Source organism: Miscanthus floridulus, chromosome 8 (assembly GCF_019320115.1).
Source record: "Miscanthus floridulus cultivar M001 chromosome 8, ASM1932011v1, whole genome shotgun sequence".
NCBI classification, from domain to species: Eukaryota; Viridiplantae; Streptophyta; class Magnoliopsida; order Poales; family Poaceae; genus Miscanthus; species Miscanthus floridulus.
The window spans coordinates 169,476,204-169,500,156 of NC_089587.1; the positions used below are offsets into that span (position 1 = coordinate 169,476,204).

At 47.9% G+C, this 23,953-nt stretch overlaps 3 protein-coding genes across 4 annotated transcripts; 2 read left to right on the forward strand and 1 right to left on the reverse strand.

Moving 5' to 3' along the window:
- The first annotated feature begins 5,262 nt into the window (after window positions 1–5,262).
- LOC136473967 (uncharacterized) lies at window positions 5,263–14,530 on the forward strand. 2 transcript variants are annotated; one of them, XM_066471581.1, is made up of 9 exons: window positions 5,263–5,576; window positions 5,723–6,163; window positions 6,383–6,458; window positions 6,598–6,673; window positions 7,005–7,088; window positions 9,712–9,833; window positions 11,346–11,589; window positions 12,367–12,430; window positions 13,445–14,530. In XM_066471581.1, exons 2-9 carry the CDS (start codon window positions 5,770–5,772, stop codon window positions 13,975–13,977), a joined length of 1,593 nt encoding a protein of 530 aa, XP_066327678.1. In that variant the 5' UTR covers window positions 5,263–5,576; window positions 5,723–5,769; the 3' UTR covers window positions 13,978–14,530. The 2 variants fall into 2 exon arrangements, with proteins under 2 accessions (XP_066327678.1, XP_066327679.1); XM_066471582.1 differs by having other exon boundaries at window positions 11,349–11,589; window positions 13,445–14,529.
- A 3,398-nt stretch (window positions 14,531–17,928) lies between these two features.
- Window positions 17,929–18,510, reverse strand: LOC136470158 (E3 ubiquitin-protein ligase EL5-like). Its single transcript, XM_066468098.1, has one exon. The coding sequence runs from the start codon at window positions 18,508–18,510 to the stop codon at window positions 17,929–17,931; it is 582 nt and encodes a 193-aa protein (XP_066324195.1).
- A 1,060-nt stretch (window positions 18,511–19,570) lies between these two features.
- LOC136470159 (uncharacterized) lies at window positions 19,571–20,536 on the forward strand. Its single transcript, XM_066468099.1, has 2 exons — window positions 19,571–20,128; window positions 20,231–20,536. The coding sequence occupies exons 1-2, from the start codon at window positions 19,571–19,573 to the stop codon at window positions 20,534–20,536; spliced, it is 864 nt and encodes a 287-aa protein (XP_066324196.1).
- The last annotated feature ends 3,417 nt before the right edge of the window (window positions 20,537–23,953 follow it).

Consider the following 23,953-nt stretch of genomic DNA (forward strand, 5'->3'; position numbering starts at 1 on the left):
CATACCACCCACAGACGGACGGTCAAACTGAGAGGGTGAACCAGGTGCTCGAGGATATGCTACAGGCCTGTACCATCTCTTTTCCTAAGAAGTGGGATCAGTGTTTGAAGCTGGCCGAATTTTCTTATAATAACAGCTATCAGGAGAGTATCCGTATAGCACCATTTGAAGCTTTATATAGATAGAAGTGTAGGACACCACTAAACTGGGTTGAAGTAGGAGACCATGGGTACTTCAGGCCTGATTTCATAAAGGAGGCTCAAGAGAAAGTAAATATAATTAATGAACACTTGAAGTCAGCTCAGAGTCGACAGAAGGCTTACGTAGACAAGCGAAGAAGGCCTTTAGAATTTGCAGCTAGAGATTATGTGTATCTCAAGGTATCTCCTATGAGAGGGGTACATCGGTTTGGTGTTCATGGCAAGTTAGCCCCTTGGTATGTGGGTCCATACAAGGTGTTGCAGCAGTGTGGTCCCGTTGCTTATCGTCTCCTACTCCCTGAAATTCTCTTGGCAGTTCACAATGTATTTCACGTCTCGCAACTGAAGAAATGCCTATGAGTTCCTGAAGAATCTGTGGAAATAGAAGGACTTCCGCTCCAACCTGATCTGTCTTATGTGGAGCATCCTATAAAAATCTTGGATGAGAAGGAGAGAGTGACCAGGAACAGGATGATAAAGTTTTACAAGGTACAATGGCAAAACCATGCAGAGGACGAAGCCACCTGGGAGCAAGAGAGTTACTTATCAAAGCATTACCCCCATCTCCTCTCTGGGTCGGATAGTTAGTTTTGCGCAAAATGTACTCCATACCCTTTCTCACACTAGGCACATGAAATCTCGGGTCGAGATTTTGTTTTAGGGGGGTAGATTTATAACACCCTGGTGTTACATGGTAATGTTTTGCTGAAACATTTCATAAGCATCTGATTTATGTGCATTGGTGTATGATAGGCTTTATAATCCATGTTTGGCTTGGAAACATTTTTATGAAACGGAAAGAAAAAGGTTATGTTTCATGTCACATAACGCGTTTATTACCTGAATTAAAATTTTGTTAACACAAAATGTTATAAAACGTTTTGTGAATGGCGATAAAAAGTTGTGGTCGGTGACATGGATGGCTAGCGCATACGTCTCGGGGGTCGGGGTTGGGTTTCGACGCGAAACCTTTCAAATAGACGTCCTCCACGTAAGTCTTTGAAGTGGTCGACGAAGCCATCTTTGGCATTAGTTGCAGAACATTTGGCTTAAGAAGTAGCGCAATGTCGCGACTGATGGTGATGGCTAGAGGTACTCCTATTCGCATCGAGAAATTAGATTAACGTTTGGAACATGGCGTACACAATTTCTAGCTGCTTTAATAATCGTGCACGCCACCTAGTTGAGCTCTAGGCGCGGTCACCGCCCCGTTTGGCTTGCCAGCGCGCTCTGCCGCGTGGGCCAGAGCCACTGCCGCACCCGGCTTCGCTCGCTGCACCGTGCATGCGCACAACTCGCGCATCCTGGCCTCCTGCCCGCTGCTGCCCGCCTACGCGCTCTGCCCCGCTGCTGCTCGCCTGCCGCCATGTTTTCCTTGCCGCCGAGACGCGACGCGCACGTCTTGCTCTGCTCTGCCTTGGCCGGGAGCGCATCGGTCCCATGTTGCACGTCGCCTATCGCCACGGCGGTTCTGCGCCATTGACATCGCCTTGGCTGTTTGTGCGTTGGATGACGGTCTGCCCACCGTCACCTCGCGTCGCACTCGCACTGTGGATCTTGTCGGATGCTGCCTGCTGCGTCGCCGTATCGTTGATTCGTTGGCTTGCTGCCACACCTTGCTGGCTGGCGCCTGGAGCACGCCCTGAGGTTCCCCATGGCTAGGCACGGCGGTACCTTGCATTGACGCTCGCAGTCAAGCCATGCCGAGTCGTGTGTTCCTCTGTCTCCGCTGTCCTCTTGCCGCCGTCACGTTTTCCTTCCAATTCACCGAAGTGGTTGCACCCCGCTCCAATTGGTTTTGCCCGCAGCTCCGTTGGGCAGCCAGTCGCCTTTCCTGCCCCACATAGCCGCCTGTGGCTCAGTCCTGTGCGCCAATTTTGAAGGGCCGAGCTCTCGGGCCATTAAGACCCGAGGTGCCTGCGCCATCGGCTTTCAGCGTCACCATAGCCGCTCGGTCAAATTTCTCGCGCCACTAGCCCCCCTTCCGTCGTTGTCACCATGCTCGCCATATCCTAGACCCTACCGCCGTAGTGCATCCCGTGGCGCGGCCGTGCCATTGCCGTGCTCCGCTGCACTCATCGCGCGCACGTGGCCAGCTTGGCCTGAGCCATCTCCGATCGTTTCTTCACGTCTTCCAGTTCCGTGGTGAGTCGCTGGTACTCGTCCACTCCTTGTTTTGTCCTGGCAGTGCTGTTGTTCACCGGAACGGCACCGCCGTCCTTGCAGGTTGCCCACCGTCGTGGTCCGAGCTCGCTGCGATGTCTCGGCGCCTGTGTCTCCGCCCGATGGTTTGCGTTCACACGTAGGTGAGTATCGGCTCTTGTTTTTAGTAAGGAGAGGGCCGGGGTGGCCGACGTAGACATCCAGTGCCGCGCCGTCGCGCCGGTGCGTGCTCTGGATGGTCAGGGACTTCACCGCGGGGAAGACATAGCAGTCGGAGGGTGTGTTGTAAAAACGTAGACTGCGGAAATAGGGACCCAGAGCTTGTTGCGAATTCATTGTAGAGCGGGGGTGTCCGTGCATAACCTCCATCGCGCGCGGGCCTCTCCCGTCGTGGGCCGTGGCCGGCTGGGCCGCGCTGCTCGGGTGGGTGTGCCGTGCAGTCGTGGGCTAAGGCCACGCGTTTTGGGCCGCGAGGCCAGTTTCGGTTTTCTCTATTTCATTGTATTAAAAATTGTTTATCTATTTAGGTTATGAACTGAACTTCAATAATTAGTAGTAAATTACATGGTTGTCCAAAAATAGCGAAACCAAGTTTGTTAGGTTCGCAAAAATGTCGCCTACCTGTTAGTACAGTTAGTTCACCATTAGCGGTTAGGATGGTAGGCTCATAAGCTTGAAGTAGAAAGCTTAGCGGTATATCGATCTTTAATTGCAAGATTTGTTGTGGTAAACCGATGATAACTTTAGCTTTGAAATCGTTACCGTAGGTTCCTTAGGCATTTATATACTTGCTGTAAAAAATGGTAACCATAGAACGAGTCGTTTAATGACGTAGTTATTATCCTTGCTTTATCGTAAACTGGCATTAGGAGTATGAATATCCGTAGTCATCGTAAGAATGTAGGACGCGATCATACATGTTAGTAGTACTGGTATATAGCTTAGACTTTAGTAGGAAGACCTCGCTTAGTAATTTAATGGAGGTACTTTTGCATTGAGAATTTCTGTTGCCAATATGTAATCGATTGCTCAACTCTTGCTTGACTTTAGTAGAAGACCTCGCTTAGTAAGAACTGGAAGTAGAAAAGGAGAAGGACAGTATCGATTGCTCAGCTCTTGCTTGAAAGTAGTACAGGTGGTTATATAGATTGACTAGATAAAAACTTAATACGCCTGATGATAATAATATATCAATAAGGACTCACTATTAGTACTGCTTTTGGCTAAAAGAGAACCAGCAACCATAAAGCCTAGCATATTCCTTGGAGTCGGGAAAGTATTCCCACTATCGGATAAGTCTTGCGAGTACATTGTGTACTCAGGGTTTATTTACCCCTGTTGCAGGTGATGCTTGAGGAGTACCTTGTGTGGAGGATTCTTCTGGTGGGCTCAGACAAAATTCTCATTATCTTATCGCTAGATGTTATCTTTTAATATTCCATTGTTTATCATTCCGCACTCTGTATTTGGTATTGTAATAATGTACTTTTAAGAAACTCTAATGTATGAGATGAACTTGTGTTGTAACTCATTTTCATTATTGGATCCTTGGGAAAAATGTGGATCTTTCGGGTTCTCCCTCGGGGTGTGCCCGACGGATATTGCTCATTGTAGTTACTTTCGGGGTACTTAGTGTCTGGTGGAAGATGAGCGCCTCCGTAAGTACGCTATTTTGGGTGGTTCTACCACAAGCAGCAACTCCACCGCCACCTCTGCGTCGCTGTCCCAGCCCATCACCCACCCGGGGGTCATACATCAGCGAGGTCGTCTGCCGGAACGCGGCCTCCGGACCACCGTTTGGACGTGCGTGAGCACCCTCCGCACGTCCCTGGCTGCGGCGCACCGAACCAAGGCCAGATTTTGAAGGGTCAAGTACCTCAGCGCCCTGCGCGCGTGCGCCACCGACGTCTGGGCCTGATGGTCGTCCTCGGACTCGCGGCGGCGGCGCTCGAAGCCGTCAAGGACGCCCTCGGCATACGCCGCGACTCTCCTGAAGTAGTCGATCCATGCCTCGGCACGGGATAGGAAGGCCCTCCCCATCATCAGCTCGAGCTCCAAAATGCTGGAGTCGAACTCCACGTCGTCGTCGAAACGCGACATGGTGGACGACGACGAAGGTAGCTTAATTATCGACATTTCAGGTTGTAGCAGGATCGGAGGATCAGTTTGTTGTTTACGCTGCGGCAAGGTCGATGAGTGCTGGCCGCCTCCTGGCCCTGGGTGGTAGCAGGCTACCTTGGACTCCGCTGGCTAGCTGCGGCAGGGAATCGTGGGCTGGGAGGAAAAAATGGTGCGGGGAAATTGCCAACGCCGGCCGGGAGGAGCAGGGCTAGGGTGACAAGAAGGAAAAGGAGGCAGCGGCGGCATACGTATTGCGCGAGCACGAACAGACCCGTGCGAAAAAAGGCCGGTAAAAAAATTGATTTTTTAGAAGTGAAAGATTAGAAACTATTAGAGATGACCTTCTTTTTTTTCCTCCTAATACCCTTTTAAGAGTTGGCAAATGTGGACTTTTTAGAAGGAATATTTAGGGAACTCTTGGAGATGCTCTAAGATACATGAAAAAATCAATATTGAGACATGGAAATTAGATAGAAATGCAACTATTATTCTGAATACCCATTTCAGAAGGGAAATAGGTCTAAATCGTTGACACCTTTTGGATCGTTTACTTTAGGAATCAATGTGATAAAGGGAGCCAAACACTAGGAAATAGAGAAATTTTAATATTTAACCCTGAGTTGGTCCGTCGCTCAACATTTGACATCAATTCGTGTCTTTTGAAATTTAACCCGATTTTGAGGATTTCTCTCGTTTCCTAATTCCAGACGGCTGTTTTCACTGTTTAGGACATGGGAAAACACGAGACTACCCCTCCTCCTTGTTGAACTCGCTCGAATTTCTCCCCTATCGCGAGTTCGCGACTCGCGCGAGTAGGACGAGGCCGTGACGCGTGACCTGGGAGCGCCGCCGCCCGAGCATCCTCCTGCGGCCGCCGACGCCCGCCGCTGGCTGGATCCCGCTGCGCCGGCCAGCGCGCGCCACCTCCACCTCCACCGCCTCGTCCTCCCCACCCCGGCCACCACGCTCTCTCTCTCTCTCCGTATCTCTCGTGGGTTTTTTCTTTCCTGGTTGCGACGACTGGACGAACGCTGCCGGCCCTCCGCCGCCCTCCGCCAGGTCTTCGTCGGCCCTACGACGAGCACCTACAAGGTATGCCTTCCTTTCCCTTCGCTTCCCTTCTCTTCCCTTCCCTTCGTTAGCACCCAATAAACTCTCCCTGGTTTCGGACCCAAACCCTAACGTAAGCTATCTGCATTCGGATTGATATAATTACGAGTATATACTGTTCGCTGCAGATTCGGTCCGGAATGTTGAATGCATAGTGTATTTGCCCCGCAAAGAAATGGCATCAGACGAGTTCATCAGCCTTGAGGCACCTTGCGAAGCTGATGCGAAAGATGAAGGGGCAGACGTTCAGGTTAAGGCTCCTGATGTGAATGGGGCGGAGCCTCTGGCATCTGAACTCCAACCAGAAGGGGAAGCTGGTGTTGTGGGCAGTAATCCCAAGCCATCTGCTGGGAACCTGGATCTTGAAGAGGGGCAAGTGGAAGATATGGACCTCATGGATGATGACGTAGTGGTTGGAAAGGATCAGCTATTAGATGCTTCCATTCATCCCGTGACCAGTGTTGCAGCTGTGCAGACTGTGATTGGTTTTGAGGTCAAGCTGGACAAGGGCGACGGGACTGAAAATGCACCAATTTTTGAGTCAAACAGCATCTCTGTTGAAGAAAGTCGTATCCTATTGAATGGACTATTATGTATTTCTGCTAATATACTTCTGCAGCTGCAAGTGTCTATGTTTCTTGAAGATTCATTTGTTTCCATTGAATCCTGGGAACTGTGCTAGCATAAGAAGCACAGACTCTTGCTTATACTCCTGGGACTCTAAACATGTTATTGCGACTTGGGGGAAAATTTGTAGCTGTTGTTGTTCCTTAATGTGACATTTTTAGCCTCGAGAGGAGTTAAAAGAGCTCGTGTAGAATCAAAGGAGCCTTCTATTCGTGTCATCTACAGTGATTTGACAAGGTTAATTACAAGATGCTTTCTATTCTCACTAATATCAATGCTAGCACATGCCATTTTGTGGTAGCAACTTTCATGCTCCAGAAAATATTTTTAAACCATTTGGCTATTTTTTAATAGTATTGGTATCTTAATATCTCAGGGAAAGCAAAAGAAAGCTTATGCAACTGATGCAACAATGGTCTGAGTGGCAGGCCAGAAGGCAGCACCATTTGAAGGTACTGTTCCCTACAATTATGTATGCTTCTAATGTACGTGCCTCCATTCATTTTTATTTGTATGTCCTTAGTCTTTGACAGTGCCATAGATGAGTTTAGCTGTTTCTATTGTGGGAATATGGGGGAGTAGAAATAAAGGAACATAACAGGACTTGTTCCAGTTCTTGCAATTTTGAAGTCTTCTTACTCGCTCAATTGTTTCTTTGCAGCGATTCAGTATTGTCCTTTTAACCTATCAGTACAAGAAGATAATGCATTCAGAAAGAATTATTTAGAAATGATAGAATTGAAGCTTATTTTGTGATATTTATTTTCTTTCTGGAAATAACAGGAAGCTGTGGAAGGGACCTTAGAAAGTGGTGAAGAGACTTATTATCCAGCATTACATGTTGGTTCTGAGAAATCTTGTGCTGTGGTATGTATGTCATTATGTTGAAATTGACCTGGCAATGTCCAAAAAAAAACAATAATATATGATTACTTTGAATATGTCATTGGTGATTTATTTTGTGTTGTCTTCCTTTTTTCTCATTATGCTCTGGCTTCAGATGGATGTTATTTGGACATTAGCATTACCTTGAACATACAACCTATCTTAATTATTTGTGATCTAAGAAACTAAATGTACAGAGGTGGTCATACTTTTTGACTTTTGAAGACTGCATGCATTTTAGTTTCCATTTTTTTCTATATCTATAACAAAAAAAAAAAACTACAACTATTTTAACTTTTGAAGGCTGTTTTCTATAACTAAAAACTTCTTTTTTTTTTAATAAAAAAGTAAAGTTTAAAAATCTACAACTATTTTTGGCGCATGTTGCAGGAAACAACTTCTGGAATGGGCTTCGGAAGTTGTAATTTCTTGCAACATGTGTCCAAATAGCTATAGGTGCTCTAGAAAAATCTAATTGATTGACATGAGCAGAGTAGCACGGATACGGATACACGTATCGGTATCGGAAGGATACGGATACGCGGATACGGCAATTTCTTAAACAACCCGATACGCGGATACGTTTTAACTATTTTATTAATAAATAGATAACAATGCATATTCAATTGCAAAATAGATGTTCAAGTTCAACATAGAGACATTTAAGGTCTATTACACTCAGAATAACATGATCCCACAGCTGAGCCTTGATATCAGTTGTTTCTCTGGACCCAGATCCCACACTACCACTAGCAGTAGCACTAGCACTACCTGCACTACTCGAATTTGGAGATGCCATACTGGACAATGAACATTGGACAAAATAAAAAAGGCTCTAATCAGTAATCAGGAAGGGGTAATGGCCTTTGGCCTAATGGGGCATGGCGCACTGGCTCAGCTCTAAATTGGATTGGGGAGGGAGAGGAACTCACCTAAGTAGGGGGCTCCTTGTCGCCGGCGAGGGCGGAGGCTGGTCGGGGATGCCCTTGTCGCCTGTTCAACGGAATGCCCGCCCGGACCGTCTTCTCCTGGAATGCGCTCGTCGGGGCGTACTCGTCCTAGAGCGCCGGTGAAGCCTTGCGGGTCTACGGTGCCATGCTGGCGTCAGCGGCCCCGGGATTGGCGCCCGACGGGTGCACGCTCGCGTCCGTCCTCAAGGCGTGCGTGGCGGAAGGGGACGGGCGCTGCGGGGGCGAGCTGCACGGGCTGGCGGTGAGGGCGGAGGCTGGTCGCCGGCGAGGGCGGAGGCTGACTGGCGGCTGGCGGGAGGCGGACTGGCGGCCGGCGGGAGGCGGACCTGCGCGAGGCGGAGGCGGCTGCACGTGGGAGACTGGGAGGGGTCGGGAGACGGGAGTAGGGCAAAGGTGGGATGGTGGTAAGCTATTGGGCTGGCTGGGCCGTATCGACTGGGCCGAAACGTTTCCAATCGTTAGTTTCCAGCCCAAATAAGCTGGGATACGCGGATACGCCGCGGATACGTATCCCGACCATATCCCAGGCGTATCCGTATCCGATACGGGATACGCCCCTTCCCTGCCGTGTCCGTGCTTCTGAGGACGTGAGAACTAAGAGCAACTCCAAGATTCTCTCTAGACTTCAATCTCTATATCTCTATTTGGAGAGCCATCCCATGAATATTCTCTTTATATATATATATATATATATATATATATATATATATATATATATATATATATATATATATATATATATATATATATACATTCTAAGTTTCGTTATCTATACTGCAATGACTTGTCATAATTTCCCTTGTGAAAAATTGATGATAGAACTACCATATATTGAATTTAGAGAGTGATTTAGCCTCTTCATTAGTGGAGAGTGAGAAGGGTGGTTCTGGAGAGTGGAAAGAGTGGTTTAGAAAGTCCATTGGAGCCTGATTTTTTTTTTTTTGAAATTTTGTAATTTGTGATGAAGAGCCATGTAGAGAGCCTCTTGGAGATGCTCTAATGTATTCTTGCCTTCTATGTTTTCCCATTTGCCTTTTTTTATGTTTCTTCTTTCCATTGCCAAGGTATTCTTCTTCTTGGTAAGCTATCACTCCTGCCTTAGCTACCTGCTAAGGTGAGGATGTCCTTTATTGGCATCTCATAGTGCATCTAACTGTGCTAATTTGAATTTTTTCCCATGTATAAACCTTAAGTTTGCAGTAGGGACTTGCATGTTTTTGATCCTTGATCCGTCTTCTTTCTATTTATTTGGTGACATTAGCCCCTTCGTTTAGATACACTTTGATCCTTTGAGGACATGTTGGAAATTAAATCAATCTCATCCCTTCCCAGAATGTCAAATATGCTACAACTGTGTTTGTATTCAACAGTAATAAACTTTGGAATCTGAATCCAGTGTTAGTTCCCACTTGCAGCCATATGCTTTTATTATTTTTCCTTTGAAACACGTTGTTTTAGTACCACATATTCGAACATGGCATAGTCTCCTGTCCTTTGTTACTGATATGTATCTAACATTTGATGTAATCTTTAGACAATTGGCTGTATGATTCATTTCTGCTTTTCGTGGGATACTTAACTGGAATATAGTTATTCACCTTGTTCTGTTTTCTTCTTTTTCTTATCCTTACAAGTCATTTTGGGTGGATAACCAAGCAAGGGAAAGTGATACCGTAGATGATGATTCTGTTCCACAGTATGATCGGGAGTTTACCTTGGGCTCGACTCCTCTGGGTGATTCATCAAACACTGAAAGGTAGAGGTTATTATATTAAGAGTAAAATTCACGGGCGATCTCTAAACTTGCACGGTGGTATCATCTGGGTCCCTAGCTCTTGCATTTTGATTTATGGGTCCCTAAACTTGTATGAAAATGTCATTTGGGTCTCCAACTCTCGAATATTGATATTTGAGTCCTAAAACTTATATGGTGGTGTCATCTAGGCCCTTGAACTTGCACATGAACATACATATGACGCTAATGTGGCATGCTAATTATGTGTTGACGTGCAAGTTTAGGGACCTAGATGACACCACTATACAAGTTCTAGGACTTAAAAAATCAAAATTCGAGAGCTGGGGACCCAGATGACATTGCCATACAAGTTTAGGGACCCAAAAATCAAGATTTGTGAGTTAGGGACTCAGATAGCACCGCTGTGCAAGTTTAGGGACCACTGGTGAATTTTACTCTTATTATTAACTGCTTTGTGTATATCTGTACTGTCCTTAGTTGTCTTGATATTGCCTGACGTGTAAAGAAAACTTTGGAGCTTGTTAGTTTCCTTATGTTTTTTTCCTTCTCCCAGATATGAACTCTGACATTATTGTCACCATCTACAAAGAAATTGCCATTTTTCTTGATCATTTAAGACCTGTTTGGAATGCTCGAATTTTGACAGAATTCCGTTATGCATGAAAATGTTCTACTTCCACATGAATTAGGGATTTTCCTGCATTCCATTTAGGGGCTTCAATCGTTGTCAATTTTTTAGATATTTACTGTCTCAATATTCATCAATCAACCATTTTCATGTGTGTATCTTAATCTATCTGCTTACTGTTAGCCAAAGACACAGGTATTTGGGGCAGATTTTCTCTATTACTTAGCCATGCCACAAACCATGGCAGGATTGGATACATATAGGAGTAGCAAACTTGCAACTTAAGAAAGGATTACAGCATATTCTAAGTAGATGCTAAATTAGATGCTAAAGCGAGATAAGAAGATAAGGTGCTGACATATGCTCCAACTACTCCTAAGATAAGCTTCCTAGATAGATAAGCACAAGAGTTATAGAGGTCTATCACTTATGCCATTGTCTCAAATTTATCCCTACAATTGTTTAGAGGAAAAATCTTGGCGGTATTAATGTATATGCACTCAGAATCAATAGGCTAATGGATAAATTGTCCCTCATTTGCTTATCTTGTGGCAAGTCTGGGTGCCTTGTTATTAATTAGTTGTAACTCACTGTTATTGTTTACTAGATAAATTACAAAATTATGCATGAAATGGTCCTTTAACAGCTGATAATAGTTCATGTGGCATTATCTTGTTCTCCCATTGTCTGGCTATAATACTTAAAATTCGTGTGCTTAGTTCTTTGTTATGGCACTGTCTGTTTGTTCTGGCATTTTGTTATTATTCTTCCAAAGATAGACTTCCATTTTTGGCTTTTGACGACCGTTCTCAATTTCTCATTGTTAATGTTGTAATTACATTTTCACTTGGACCAACAACTGATGTACCTTGTTTCTCTGACAGCAGGGCAGATAAGGTCGATTCACGCTGCTTCAATTGTGGTTCTTATAGCCATGCTCTGAAGGATTGCCCAAAGCCTCGGGACAACGTTGCAATTAGCAATGCCCGAAAGCAGCATAATTTGAAAAGAAACCAATCTAATGTGAACCGTGTACAAAATCGATACTACCAGAAAACGCCTGGCAAATTTGATGATCTGAAAGCTGGAGTACTGGGACCTGAAACTAGACAGTGCTTGGGGATCGGGGTAATGACTATATCAGTTGCAGTCTAAGTTTGAACATCCTGATTTTATTGATAAGATGGTTGTGTTTGACTTGTCTACCAGTGCAATAAGTATTATGATGCATTTAGAGTGAGATAAGAATGACATTTATTTGCATTCATGAAATACTGCTACATTTTAGCATTCATGAGATGAAAATCATTAGTTTATTACTCTCAATACATGACCCATATGAGTTCGGTTAGTTTTGCACATCATGTTTGTACACTTAATGAAATAGCATATATGTGTTGAAATAGCAACTTTTGTCTATTCAAGTGTTGTGTTTATTGTTTGGATAACTGTATGAGGTTCCTGTTGTTCAAGGTTAAGTAATTTTGTGGAGTGCAATACCCTTTGTCTTCTTTACCATCAACCATGATTAATAGATTTTTATGTCCATACTTGAAAGATCCACATCATGTTTATATGCAACTAAATGCATTTGTTGTGTTGGCCTGCTGGTATAACATTTGCAATAAGCTTTTCCTAGTCACTTTCCTATTAGCAAATGATGCAAGAAGCCTCAACAAAGTGGTAATAACACTGCAAAGTTACTTGTTGTCGCACTTAATCTGGTAGCCCTCTGAGCAGACATTCATTTTGCTACAGGAGTACTAGTGACTTATGTGTTTTTCATTTTTATTTTTGGGATCGAATGATCTCTCATGCTGAACAAATAATTGACTTAACTGTACAAAGTTTATTTTGAATTCAGAATGGTAGAATCACATTGTAAGTATAACTATTTTTTTGCAGGAAAATGATCCCCCTCCTTGGCTGCATAGAATGCGTGAGTTAGGGTATCCTCCGGGCTACCTAGGTAAGCCCAACTTCAGTATACATTTTAATATTTGCGAAGTATGCAAACTTTCCTTTTCTGATGTTCATAGTTTGGACTACTCTAGTTAAAAGGAAAACCACCATGGTTATTAAGGTGTCGCTTAATCGTCGCTTAAGCGTCAGGGCGCTCCAGGCTCGCCTTAGGGGTAAGGCGGTGCCTTGTCGCCTTATGTGCATGCTGACGCCCCCTCGATTCCGCCGTCTCCTCATCGATTCTGATGCTGGCCCTCTCTATTCCGCCGTCTCCTCGTCGATTCCGCCGTCTGCTCGATTCTGCCATCTCCTGGCCGCCGTTTGCTTGATCTGGAAGGGGAGGGCGGCGGCTGTAGATCTGAAAGGGAAGCAGCGAGGGAGGGGAGCAGAGCAGTGCATCCGAAGAGAGGGAAGCAGAGCAGCGCATCCGGAGAGAGAGGGGCGGAGCCGTGGAGGGAAGCCGGGAGACGAGCGGAGGCGGAACGGTGGAGAACGAGAGAGGAGCAGGAGGGGGTTGGGATAAGCCACTCCAGGAGGGGGAGGGGCACATGGGCCTCCTGGTGGGCTGGGCCAGCCCACTTCTTATTCCTCCTTTCTTTTTCTTTTTTCCTTTTCTTTTTTCTTCATCATCTGCTGCTCTAAGCTGCAGTTTTAAGTCTTAAATTCGTAAGGTGTCGCCTCCTCACGCTTTAGTCGCTTAACCGTAAGGCGGTAGTCACTCGCCACGCCTCGCCTTACCACCTTAATAACCATGAAAACCACAAAGTTGCATTGGGTTAGTTCTTTAAACCATTTTTTTACTAGGCCTGTTTGACCAATCAATTATATACATCGTTTTATCTTACTCGCACCTGCAATCCAATTAGCTTCATTCCTATATGGAAGTCATACAGTGAACAGCATCACCATCAGGATGGCATGTGAATTCGAAGTGTCTGTATTTGTTTACATTAGGCATCGCATAAGTTTTATAGCAGATGTTTTCATCATGATATTGTTGCTCACTGATTGTGCTTTTTAGATGTGGTTGACGATGAAGATAAACCTTCTGGTATCACCATATTTGGAGATGGTGAGGTGAAACTAGAGTACGAGGAGGGAGAGCTTTCAGAGCAAGCCGAGGCATCCCCGCCTAAGAAAAGGATGACAGTGGAGTTCCCTGGAATAAACGCCCCCATCCCAGAGAATGGTGACCAGTGGCTGTGGGGTAGCGCCCCGCCCCAGTCCTCAGGCCGCCACCACTCATTGGATTCGAGGGATTACCATGACAGAGGACCTCCCGGTGCTGATCATTATTCATCGAGATACCATTCCCACGATTATGGGCCTTTGAGCCCAAGCTTAGGGAGGTCACACTCAGACAGGGTGTGGAGAAGCCCGCCTCGTTATGATAATCTGCCAGTGCCAGCAGACGATGGTGCCTGGACCCCGCATTCATACCCCAGCAGGCAGTACTCGGGCCACTACAGCTCGAGCTCTGAGATGTCGTCACGCCATTCTAGGGATAGAGACAGAGACAGGCATGACAGCAGGCACTACCACCACCGCAGATGAGCCAAGCCTGCAGCTGATTTGTATCATATCCATTTGCTGAAGAATCCTATACCTGACGCCTTCGATCTGACGTAGCAGCAGTCCTGTTACAGTTTCTGAAGTTTCAAATTTTCCTTCCAATATAAATCCATGGCAGGCGGTGGCCTTGTCTCATCTGGTACCTGATTGAGCTCTGCTTCTGTGTTGTATGTCGCCTTTCTCGCATCTGCAACTCCTCGCTCATTTCATGGCAGTTATGGCATATACTGTAGAATGTAAATCTTAATCCTGTTATGGGCAAAAGAAAAGGATTCATGAATGTTAAAGCATGGTAGCAAGATTATACCTTCGCTGAAAGACTGAAGATTCTAGGTACTGCTCGCCTATTATTGTCAGAGCTCTTTAAGAGCTTTGGCTACCTAGATTTTTTTCCCCGTCTGCTAATGCTTGTGCTTGCCTTGCTCGGATCAAGCATTCTTATTCATGCTGTGCTTTTAAGCTGACAATTCATTGTAGTGGTAGGCAGCAGAGCTGCTGCTACACTGACAGAGTGACAAGTGCACTTTCTTTTCTTAAGCTATGCTATGCTCTTGCTTGCTGGTCTTTTGCCGATCACATACATGCGACTGCGAGTATGGTGATTGTGGGAGGGCCGAGGGCCGAGGGGCAATGGATCCTCCTGTTTGTTGGTTGTATAGGGTCGGGTCATGGCATTTTTTCTTTCGGTAGGTAGGACTGTAGGAGGGGACCTAAGTGTCAGTCGCTCGGAACAAAAGGTCGCTACGGCAGCGTTGACCATGGCCAACGCTCCGATTTAGGAGTACATGACCACATGTGGAGGGAGATGAGGTCGACCGTGGCCATGGGTTGGCGCCCAGCAGATAGCTCTACCTGACATCCAAAAGCGTCAACAAAAAAAAAAAAAGAGAACTTAACACTCCTAAGTCGTAATTAATTTAACTAACTAACTGACTAACTAACGAGCAGGAGGAGCAAATGAGCTCAAGTACCGGTGAAGAGCAAGAGCGGTGGCAAGGCCGCAGATGCCGCCGCCGACGATGACGACGCTATGGGCCTCCGCCTCCGCCATGCCTATTGCCTACTTTGTCCGTCGTCCGTGGGCGTCTGCTCCTTTGCTTGCTTCGTCCTTCCTCTCTTCCGTGGGCATCTACTTATGGTTATGGACGAAGCAATCCAGCGCACTGCAAGCCTTCTCAACGACAACCCCCACGTCGTCGTCGTCATCGTTGAATTGAATGAATGGAAACGAAACGGAAGCTGCGCATGCCCAGCCCAGGCGCCACCGCCACATGTGCGGCGAGCCGGCGACACGTGCCGTCGCCTGCCCAGTGCCATCGTCTGATCCAGGTCCGGGCAATGGATGTGCTACCCAGTGCCCGATGCTCTCTCGCCTCCTCTGCACCGCTCAACCATTCGTCCGGAGCCCCGGACCCAGAGGCTTGGGCACCAGGAAAGGCAGAAGCAACCAGACTTCAATTCAAACGCAAACCATTCACCCCGATGAGGAGAGGAATAGTCAGCCGCCGTGGCCAGCTCGAGGCGACCAGTCGCGCGACCACGCCGATCGAAACAGGTTTATAAAACAACAACAACAACAACAACAACGTACAAGCTTATTGCGGCAACCTGTCCATTTACGTTCAAGTCTTCGACTGATCTGCAAAGTGAGGAAAAGCTGCAGCGACTGCTTTCCTGCAGCCGAACGCTCTATTCAGACTTAAAACAGAAATGGATAGATATAGAAATTCCAGTAATTTTAGACTGATGTTCATTTATTTTGACCAGTCAAAATGCTAATATTTAGCTAATAAAACTGAATTTATTAGCCAAAATTTGATCAAGTGGTACGAAGATGAAACAAATGAATTATAGTTTGGTAAGTTTGCATTTCTATATTGAAATAAGAACTTGTAGGCATGTTTTGAACTCTATACTTGACTACAAATTTGAATTCAACTAAAATTGACTGGTACAATGTTGTTTCAGACCTCATCGAAATGGGTGAATTTCACCGAAATTCGATTTTAGACTGAATCCTAGAACGTCGGCAGTCATGCACTTCTTCTTTTTTGACATTGCTAGTTTAATTCAAAGTCTCTAGTTGCTCAAACCATTTCACACTCTCTCTAGATGATCAAAACAATTCACAGTTTCTAGCGGGGTAAAATAAATAATTTCTTTTGTTTTGTTTGTAAGGACAGTAAGGCTCTGCTTCACTAGAGAAGCAAATTTGTTTGGCTTCACCTCCGCAATACCGGTGAAGATGAAGTTATTTTGGTGACCCATGGCAAAACAACTCCTCATAGTTGACAAAAAGAATAAAATGGCCATAATGCTCTTCACTTTTTCCCCTCATCTCCTATTTCTTCTTCCTTATCTGTTCAGGCTTCTTTCTCATCTTCTTATTCCACGTATCTCCTCGCAATCCCCGACGTCCGTGCCCCCACCCTATTCAGCCCCCGATGGTCGTGCTCATCGGCAGCTTGACCCCACCTCAATCCTACGTGAGAGTAGTTCAGGAGCTTCACCTGTGAAGCTAGTGAAGAAATTGTGCCAAACAAGACCTAAACAAAGGATTTGAATGCGTCTCGTAAACTCAAAAGATCATCACGGAAACAGATTGCACAAAGTACAAAAGTTTAGTATCGATGTCAAAACTCTTGTTGATACTCATTCCATCCTGAAATATAAGATATTCAAGTATTTAAAATCGTTACAAATTATAAGAGATCCTGGGTCAAGTAATCCCCGAATTTAGATTAAAAATAGCATTCCTCACGTACATACCATTAATGTCTATTGCTAAACTTTTGACCGAATGTCTATTGCTAAACTAAATATAGTAATCATGATATCTCGCCGCAATTAAATGGTATTTAATTATTTATCATATAATATGTCTAAGAATTTCTAAGATATATTGTATTCAAGATAGATAGAGTAAATCTTGTGCTGTGTACGACAAAAGTAGAAAAATAGAATCCAGCTTCCGTAGCCATTTCAGGCCCGAAATGAACTGGCTTCTGTTAGTTGGGCCAATTCTCATCGAGCATATCAGTCTATGTGATACTTTCTATATTGGTAATGCTCTAAGTCCGGCGTCTGTATGCCCGGACGCTTCGTTGCTGGGCTATGACGCCAGCCCAACAACTCTGCTCCTTTGTTTCTAAAAAAATACTCATCTACTTATTTCTATCCACTCGTTCATCTTCTTATCGCTCTTATCCGCTCGCCTGCCGCCTCCGAGCGCACGGCCGCTGGCCCTCTAAGGCACACCGCTCGGAGCCTTGCCAGGGCGCCAGGCACGACGCGCGTCCACCTCCGATTCGCGGCGCTCGGCTGCTAGCCCTGCCAGGCGCGGTGCGTTGCTGCCCTCTCCAAGTCGCCCTCCGCACGCGCTCGTGCGGCTGATGCCTCCCTTCCGCAACATGCAACCATTGCCACCGGCCCGCCGCCTACAAGCGCCGCCGGGCTACTGCCTTCGATGAACACCACACACCGAGAGCCTCCATTCTGCCGAGTAGCAATGAGATGTTACGTTGAAAGCGCATGTTGTAAGAGTATGTTTCAAGTGTTTTAAATGTTTCAAAGGTACGTTGCAAGTGTTTCATATGGATGTTGCAAAAATAGATCCGGACGTTGCACATGCTGCAATGGTTGTACACGTATGTTGTAAGCGTCCGTTTCAAATGTTTCATCTGTTTTTTCAGACGTATGTTGCAAGTGTGCCTATTTGAATGTTGCATATGTTTCACGCATATATTGAAGAGTATGTTCGAAATGCTTCAGTTGTTTCAGTCTTATGTTGCAATAAGTGTTTTTATGTTATAAGTTGTAAGTGTTGTATCTGGATGTTTATATGTTTCATACACATGTTGTAAGTGTATTTTTAAATGTTTCATCTGCTTTAGACGTATGTTATATTTAAGTGTTTCGTGTTGCTAGGATCTCTCAGTGTTCAGAGTGATCACGATCACCGCGCCTTGCCCCTGCAACTCGGACAACCCGAGAAGCACGCACGTGGGCAGGTTGGCGGCGATATTTCTCGGGCTCAGGCGGGCGGGACCAGAGGAAGAACCACTGCGGGCACCGGCGCCATGACCTAGCCATAGCGATGACGTTGATCCGGCAGAGCGGGCAGGTGGATTGGGATGCCAGCCACGTGTCGACGCACTGGGCGTGGAATCCACGGTTGCAGCACGGCAAGAACCGGGCCACTTCCCCGTCCTCGAGCTCCGCGAGGCACACCACGCACTCCACAACGTCCTCACTCCTTGTCGAACGCGGCGCCGGCGCGGCGCGGTACACCGTGGCCGGCAGCGAGCGCAGCAGCAGCAGCTCCGGGTCACCACCTCCGACCGCCGTCGTCCCGCCACCACGGCGCCACAGCGCGCTCTGCGACGCCGCCGCTGCCTGCTGGGCATGGCGGCAGTGGCACGCGTTGAAGCAGCACTGCAGGGAGACGACCCCAAAGGCGAAGATCACAATAAATAGGAGGATACCGGCAATGGTGAGGATGTTGCCGAATGCCATGGCGTGGGAGAGGGGCAGAGGGCGCGACGCTGGCGTAGTACGTGTGTGTTGCTGGAGCGAGAAACTCCTTGGATCGCAAGGAGGGAGTAGGAAGTGTACACATGATGGAGCCGAAGAAGAAGATGAACATCAACTGACGAAGGGGAGACAGAGAGGTCCAGTTGAAGAGTGAAGATGCTGTTAGACATAAGCCTGTTCGGGAGGCCGTATCGTATCGTGGATTATTTACTGCTGGCTGGTTTGGTGTGAGAGAGAAAAACACTGTTCCTGACTGAAAATTTACGATCGTTTACGAGCAAGCGAACAGGCTAATCTGTTGCTCCTCATTCTCTCCTTGGATGGAGACTGGTTGGCTCGGCCGATCACTCCATGTTGGGAGTTGGGGATTGATCGGCTCTGCCGACCAGTTTCTGTAGCTGTAGCAGTATTAGTTGGTAGCTATTACATCAGTCATGACATGGTAGTGGGCTGACGTAAGCTTTGTACTGCTAGGAGTAGTTGGTATACTCTGTACCTTAGGAGTAGGTAGTTGTTGTACCCTATAGGTAGTTGGCCAACAACTATGTACCTAGTAAAGGTACAGCTAGAATTGTATATATTTCATTCAAAGGGTAATGGAATACTTAGTTCAGTTGCCACAAACTAAAGGACAGGGCTTCGGCCAACGCTAGTACTTGTGCTGAGTGTGTGTGTGCTGTTCTCAATTTATTCTTCTACCTCTAGTCATAGTGAGTGAGTGTGTGTGCTGGTAAGCTAGTTGCTTACCTGTGCAGGGCAGCCAGGGATCACAAGTGGTATTAGAGCCGTACAAGCGCTGTCGCTGGACTAACCGCTGGCGATGACGGACGGTTTGGAGATGGACGACAGCAGCGGCACTGCTATGGCTGCCCAGCCATGGTAGGAGGTCATTGTGCGTACGGTGCGGGAGGTCAGTGGCACCAGTTGGTCGACGCTGACTCGCACCAACTATGGCGAGTGGGCGGTGACCATGAAGGTCAAGCTCAGAGCTTGACGACTCTGGAATGCTGTTGACAAGGGCACCGACAACAAAGAAGATGATATGTTAACGTTGGAGGCTATCCTCGCTGCTGTGCCAGCAGAGTACAGGGAGCCGTTGAGGGTGAAGAGCTCTGCTAAGAAGGCGTGGGAGGCCATTGTGGCGATGCGCGTTGGTTCCGACCGCGTAAAAAAGGCGATGGTCCAGCTGCTGAAGCAGGAGTACGCCAACCTCAAGTTCAAGGATGGTGAATCAGTGGACGAATTCTCCCTCCGCCTGCAGACGCTCATTAGCAAGCTGAGGAGCCACGTCATCACCATCGATGAAGAAGAGGCAGTCTTCAAGTACCTCCACTCCGTACCGACGAAGTATATCCAGATCGCTCTCTCCATAGAGACGATGTTGGATCTTTCCACCCTCACCATTGAGGATGTGACTGGTCGGTTGTGGGCGGTGGATGAGCGCCTAGAGCAGGCGATAGCAACGACAGACAGCGGCAAGCCGCTGCTGACAGATGAGGAGTGGGCTGCCCGGATGAAGGAAAAGAAGTTCGGGGAAGCCTCCTCCAGCCACGGTGGCGATGGCAAGCATCACGACAAGGCTTCTTTGGAAAAGAAGAAGGTCAACCCCAATGCCTGCCGGCGCTGCGGGAAGACAGGCCATTGGGCAAAGGAGTGCCCAAATCACAAGCAGGAGAAGAAGACTGAGGCTCATCTAGCGTAGGTTGATGATGATGATGAGGCCACTCTCCTGATGGCGACGTACTGTGCACTGCACGACGTTGAGGCCAAGGAAAAAGGAGAGGGGATGGCAGTGGAAGGGCCTGGGAAGGCTCTGAAGGCTGTCAACCTCGACAAACCACGCACCCATGTCCACCTCGGACGTGTGGGCGGCGAACAGGAGCATCAGTGGTACTTGGACTCCGATGCCAGCAACCACATGACGGGCTCTAAGGTAGCCTTCTCTGAGCTCGACGACGACGTGATCGATACGGTGAAGTTCGGTGACATCTCAAGGGTGGCGATCTGAGGGCGCGGCACCATCATCTTCAGGTGTCAGAACGGCAAGCACCGTGCACTAATGGATGTATATTACATCCCATAGCTGGGTTCAAGCATCATCAACATTGGCCAGCTAGATGAGCGTGGCAGCGAGGTACTGATCAAGGACGGTGTCCTCAGGATCAGGGACCGGGAGCAGCAGCTTCTTGCCAAGGTGAAGAGGTCCCAGAATCGGCTGTACCTGCTCGACCTTAAGGTGGAGCAGCCCATCTTCTTGGCTGCATGGCACACGGAGGAGCCATGGCTTTGTCATGCCCGGTATGGACATCTCAGCTTCGACGCTTTTGGTCGGCTGGAGAAGATGGTGACAGGGCTGCCTCACATCGAGCACGCTGGCGAGCTGTGTGACAGCTGCTTGGCCAGAAAGCAAAGAAGGCTACTGTAACACCCTTGGTGTTACATTGTAAATCGTTTCCTAAAACACTGCATGAGCATCGTGTTTATGTGTGAATGCATGTAATATAGAGTGTAGATTAATTTCGGTAACTTAAAACGACCAACGGAAATGCATAACGAAAGGTTGTTCGTGACTTATGAAATTAGCAAGTAAGAATGTTCGTGAATTTTTATTGAACGAAAACACTATAGAACGTATGGTCGAAAAATGAATTCACTAGCTAACATACCTAATAGCTTGGAAATCGAATTTGACGCGAATCCGATCAAGACTTAGTCAAATTTCTTAAGTCGAAAAATGGTTTGACAAGGCTAAGTTTGGCAATTTTTGTAGAGTAATTGGCTTAAGGAGTTGTCGGGGACCTAATACCGGGGTACCCCAGAAGGTGGAACCAATAACCACCGAACGTAAAAAACTTTTGGACGCATAAGGGCGCCGTTTCATCCCTCGTACGGGTAAATAGGAGTTTGGTTCCGCCTCACCCGACGCCTTTGGGAGATAACTCTGCCTCGCCCAAGGGCTCAAGGTTAATCTCCGTCTCGCCCGATGCCTTGAAGGCAGGCTCGGTCTCGCCCGAGGGTCAAGGGATAAACTCCGTCTCGCCCGATGCCTTGAAGGCGGGCTCGGTCTCGCCCGAGGGCTGAGGGATAGGTTCCGCCTCGCCCGACCCCGGAGGGGCAAGGTCGGTCTCACCCGAGAGATAGGAATTGGTCTCCATTTCGCCCAACGGCAAGGAACGAATCTCACCCTGCTCCATATCTAAAGATTGGATTCATCCTCCCTGACAACTTCTCCCCCTTCCCTTGAGATGATAAGTATAGGGTAAGACAAGACATTCGGGTCAACCGTGGCTCCAAGGACCATACCCTACACCCTGGCAGGAAAAGTACTGCCAGGGGATGACAGGACAGGTGCTTTAGACCCTTCCGAGCGCCGTAGAACCCGAAAGGTTATACAGGTGCGTGCTCCTCTCCCTATAGAGTTGTAGGCGCCGCCTTCAGCTCTGGGACACGCAACCCGATGAAGATATATGACAACTGCTACGCTCTAGAAAAGGACTTAATATCTCCATGCACGACGGGAATTCTGTCACCATGCTGTAGACCCGAGGGAGCGGCGCCCGCTTCCCGACCCCTCAGGTCCAAAGCCAGAAGGCCTTGACCTCGGCGTTACTCTGAACCCCGATCCCTCGACACTCCGACGAAGACTCACAAGAACCAGAAGACGTGCGGAGCAAGGCTAGGGAAGGCTAATAAGTCAAAACCACTGTACTACAGCCCATACCCTGAGCAGGACAACATTCTATAATCAACCTGACATTCTACAGGGACATCAACAGTGTTGTAGACACTTATCTTCCTTAGCACTCATCAGAATGAAGGACCAGGCTGGGTAGACGTGAACCACAAGATTAGGTAAAGCCCTCATCCTTGTAAAGCCATCCCCTTGATCTATAAAAGGGGATGCGCCTATCCCATAAAGGGGATGAAGAAAAAAGACCAAACGATAGGACGCACTCATACACATAGCCAAGCGGCTATGAAGCTCTTGACCACCTTTCAACCCTTCCATCAGAGACTTGGGACCAGTCCCTCTCTTGATCGTTTGTACCCCTTACTACAGACCGTTCACGGTGCTAATAACATGAGCAGCAGCAAACTGGACGTAGGGACATTCGGCCCGAACCAGTATAAATCTTGTGTCCTTTAGCGCACCATCCGAGCCTAATGCGCATTACTATAAATTTACTTGCCAGTGCTTGTATAAAACACCGACAGTTGGCGCGCCAGGTAGGGGACTTGCGTGTTCCAAATCAGGCCTCGGATGGCCACCCACGCAATCACCTGGGCCCCGAGCGCACACGTGCGTTTCGGCGACCTAGATTTCATCATCACGCTAGGAGGAGAGCTGGCGCTGACTCACTCAGCCGCCCCATCTCCCCCTTCCATCAACCTCAGCCGTCTCAGGCTTGAGGGCCGGCCGGGCAACTCCCAGGGAGTCCTGTCACCCAAGGAGGCCTCTCACAACGCCGCCCTATGTTCGGAAGGGTCCATACGGAGCGCCCCGATAGTGTTTCCGTTCGGTCTCCGCAACGCTGCGGTGACCGCTGGCCGCCTTCTGGTGCTACGTATGGTTCAATCACCCACGGACATCGAGTTCATGGGGGCGATTGAACAGGATACGGAGACCCTCTACGAGCTCCTCAACAAGGAGCCAGGATCATTCTCTAGCTCGGATTCCAGTAGGGGGGGCCACCACCCTTCTCGGGAGTGCTTCATGACGTAGACCCCTAAAGGTCACGTCGAAAGTGCCTCCAGGGAAGAGGTCACCCCTACAAACAACCCTGATAGTGGATCCGGGGAAGAGATGATAGCCCCATCTCACCTAAGGATGGAGCAGCTAAGGGCTTGTCAGCAAGAGATCGATGAGGCCGGGCAAGGGCTTGTTCAGGAATACGTGGACATTAATCGCGAGATTGAACGCCGCAAAGACAGGGGGCGCGCGTGCGCCATGGCCCGCACCGTACATCAAAGGATTCTCACCGACGATGGGGCCCTTCCTCACTTTGCCCAAGCTAGCCAGAACATCGCCGCAGCAACCGCCTTGCTGCATGGCCTTCCAGAGGCCGCAAAGTCCAAGGATTGCCGCGCTCGCCGGGAGATTCACACGTTGCTCGAACGTGCAGCGGCGCAGTAGGCGGAAAGTTCGTTGTCTCGACGACGCGAACCCAACACCAGCCAGCGCGCGCCCTCAGTGCGTCCCACCAAGGATGCATCCGTACACCAAACACTGCCAGCCGGTGGGCAGCCCTCTGTCGTCCCAGTACATCAACGCCTCGGCCATGGCCACGACGTACGCAGCATCATCGACGCTCGGAGACGTGCCCACGGCGATGATGGAGAGGCAGCATGCCATGGCTATCATCCCTGACGTGGCGGGTGCTACGACAGCAACGAGGACCGAAGCCCGAGCCTCGGCCTGCTAGGC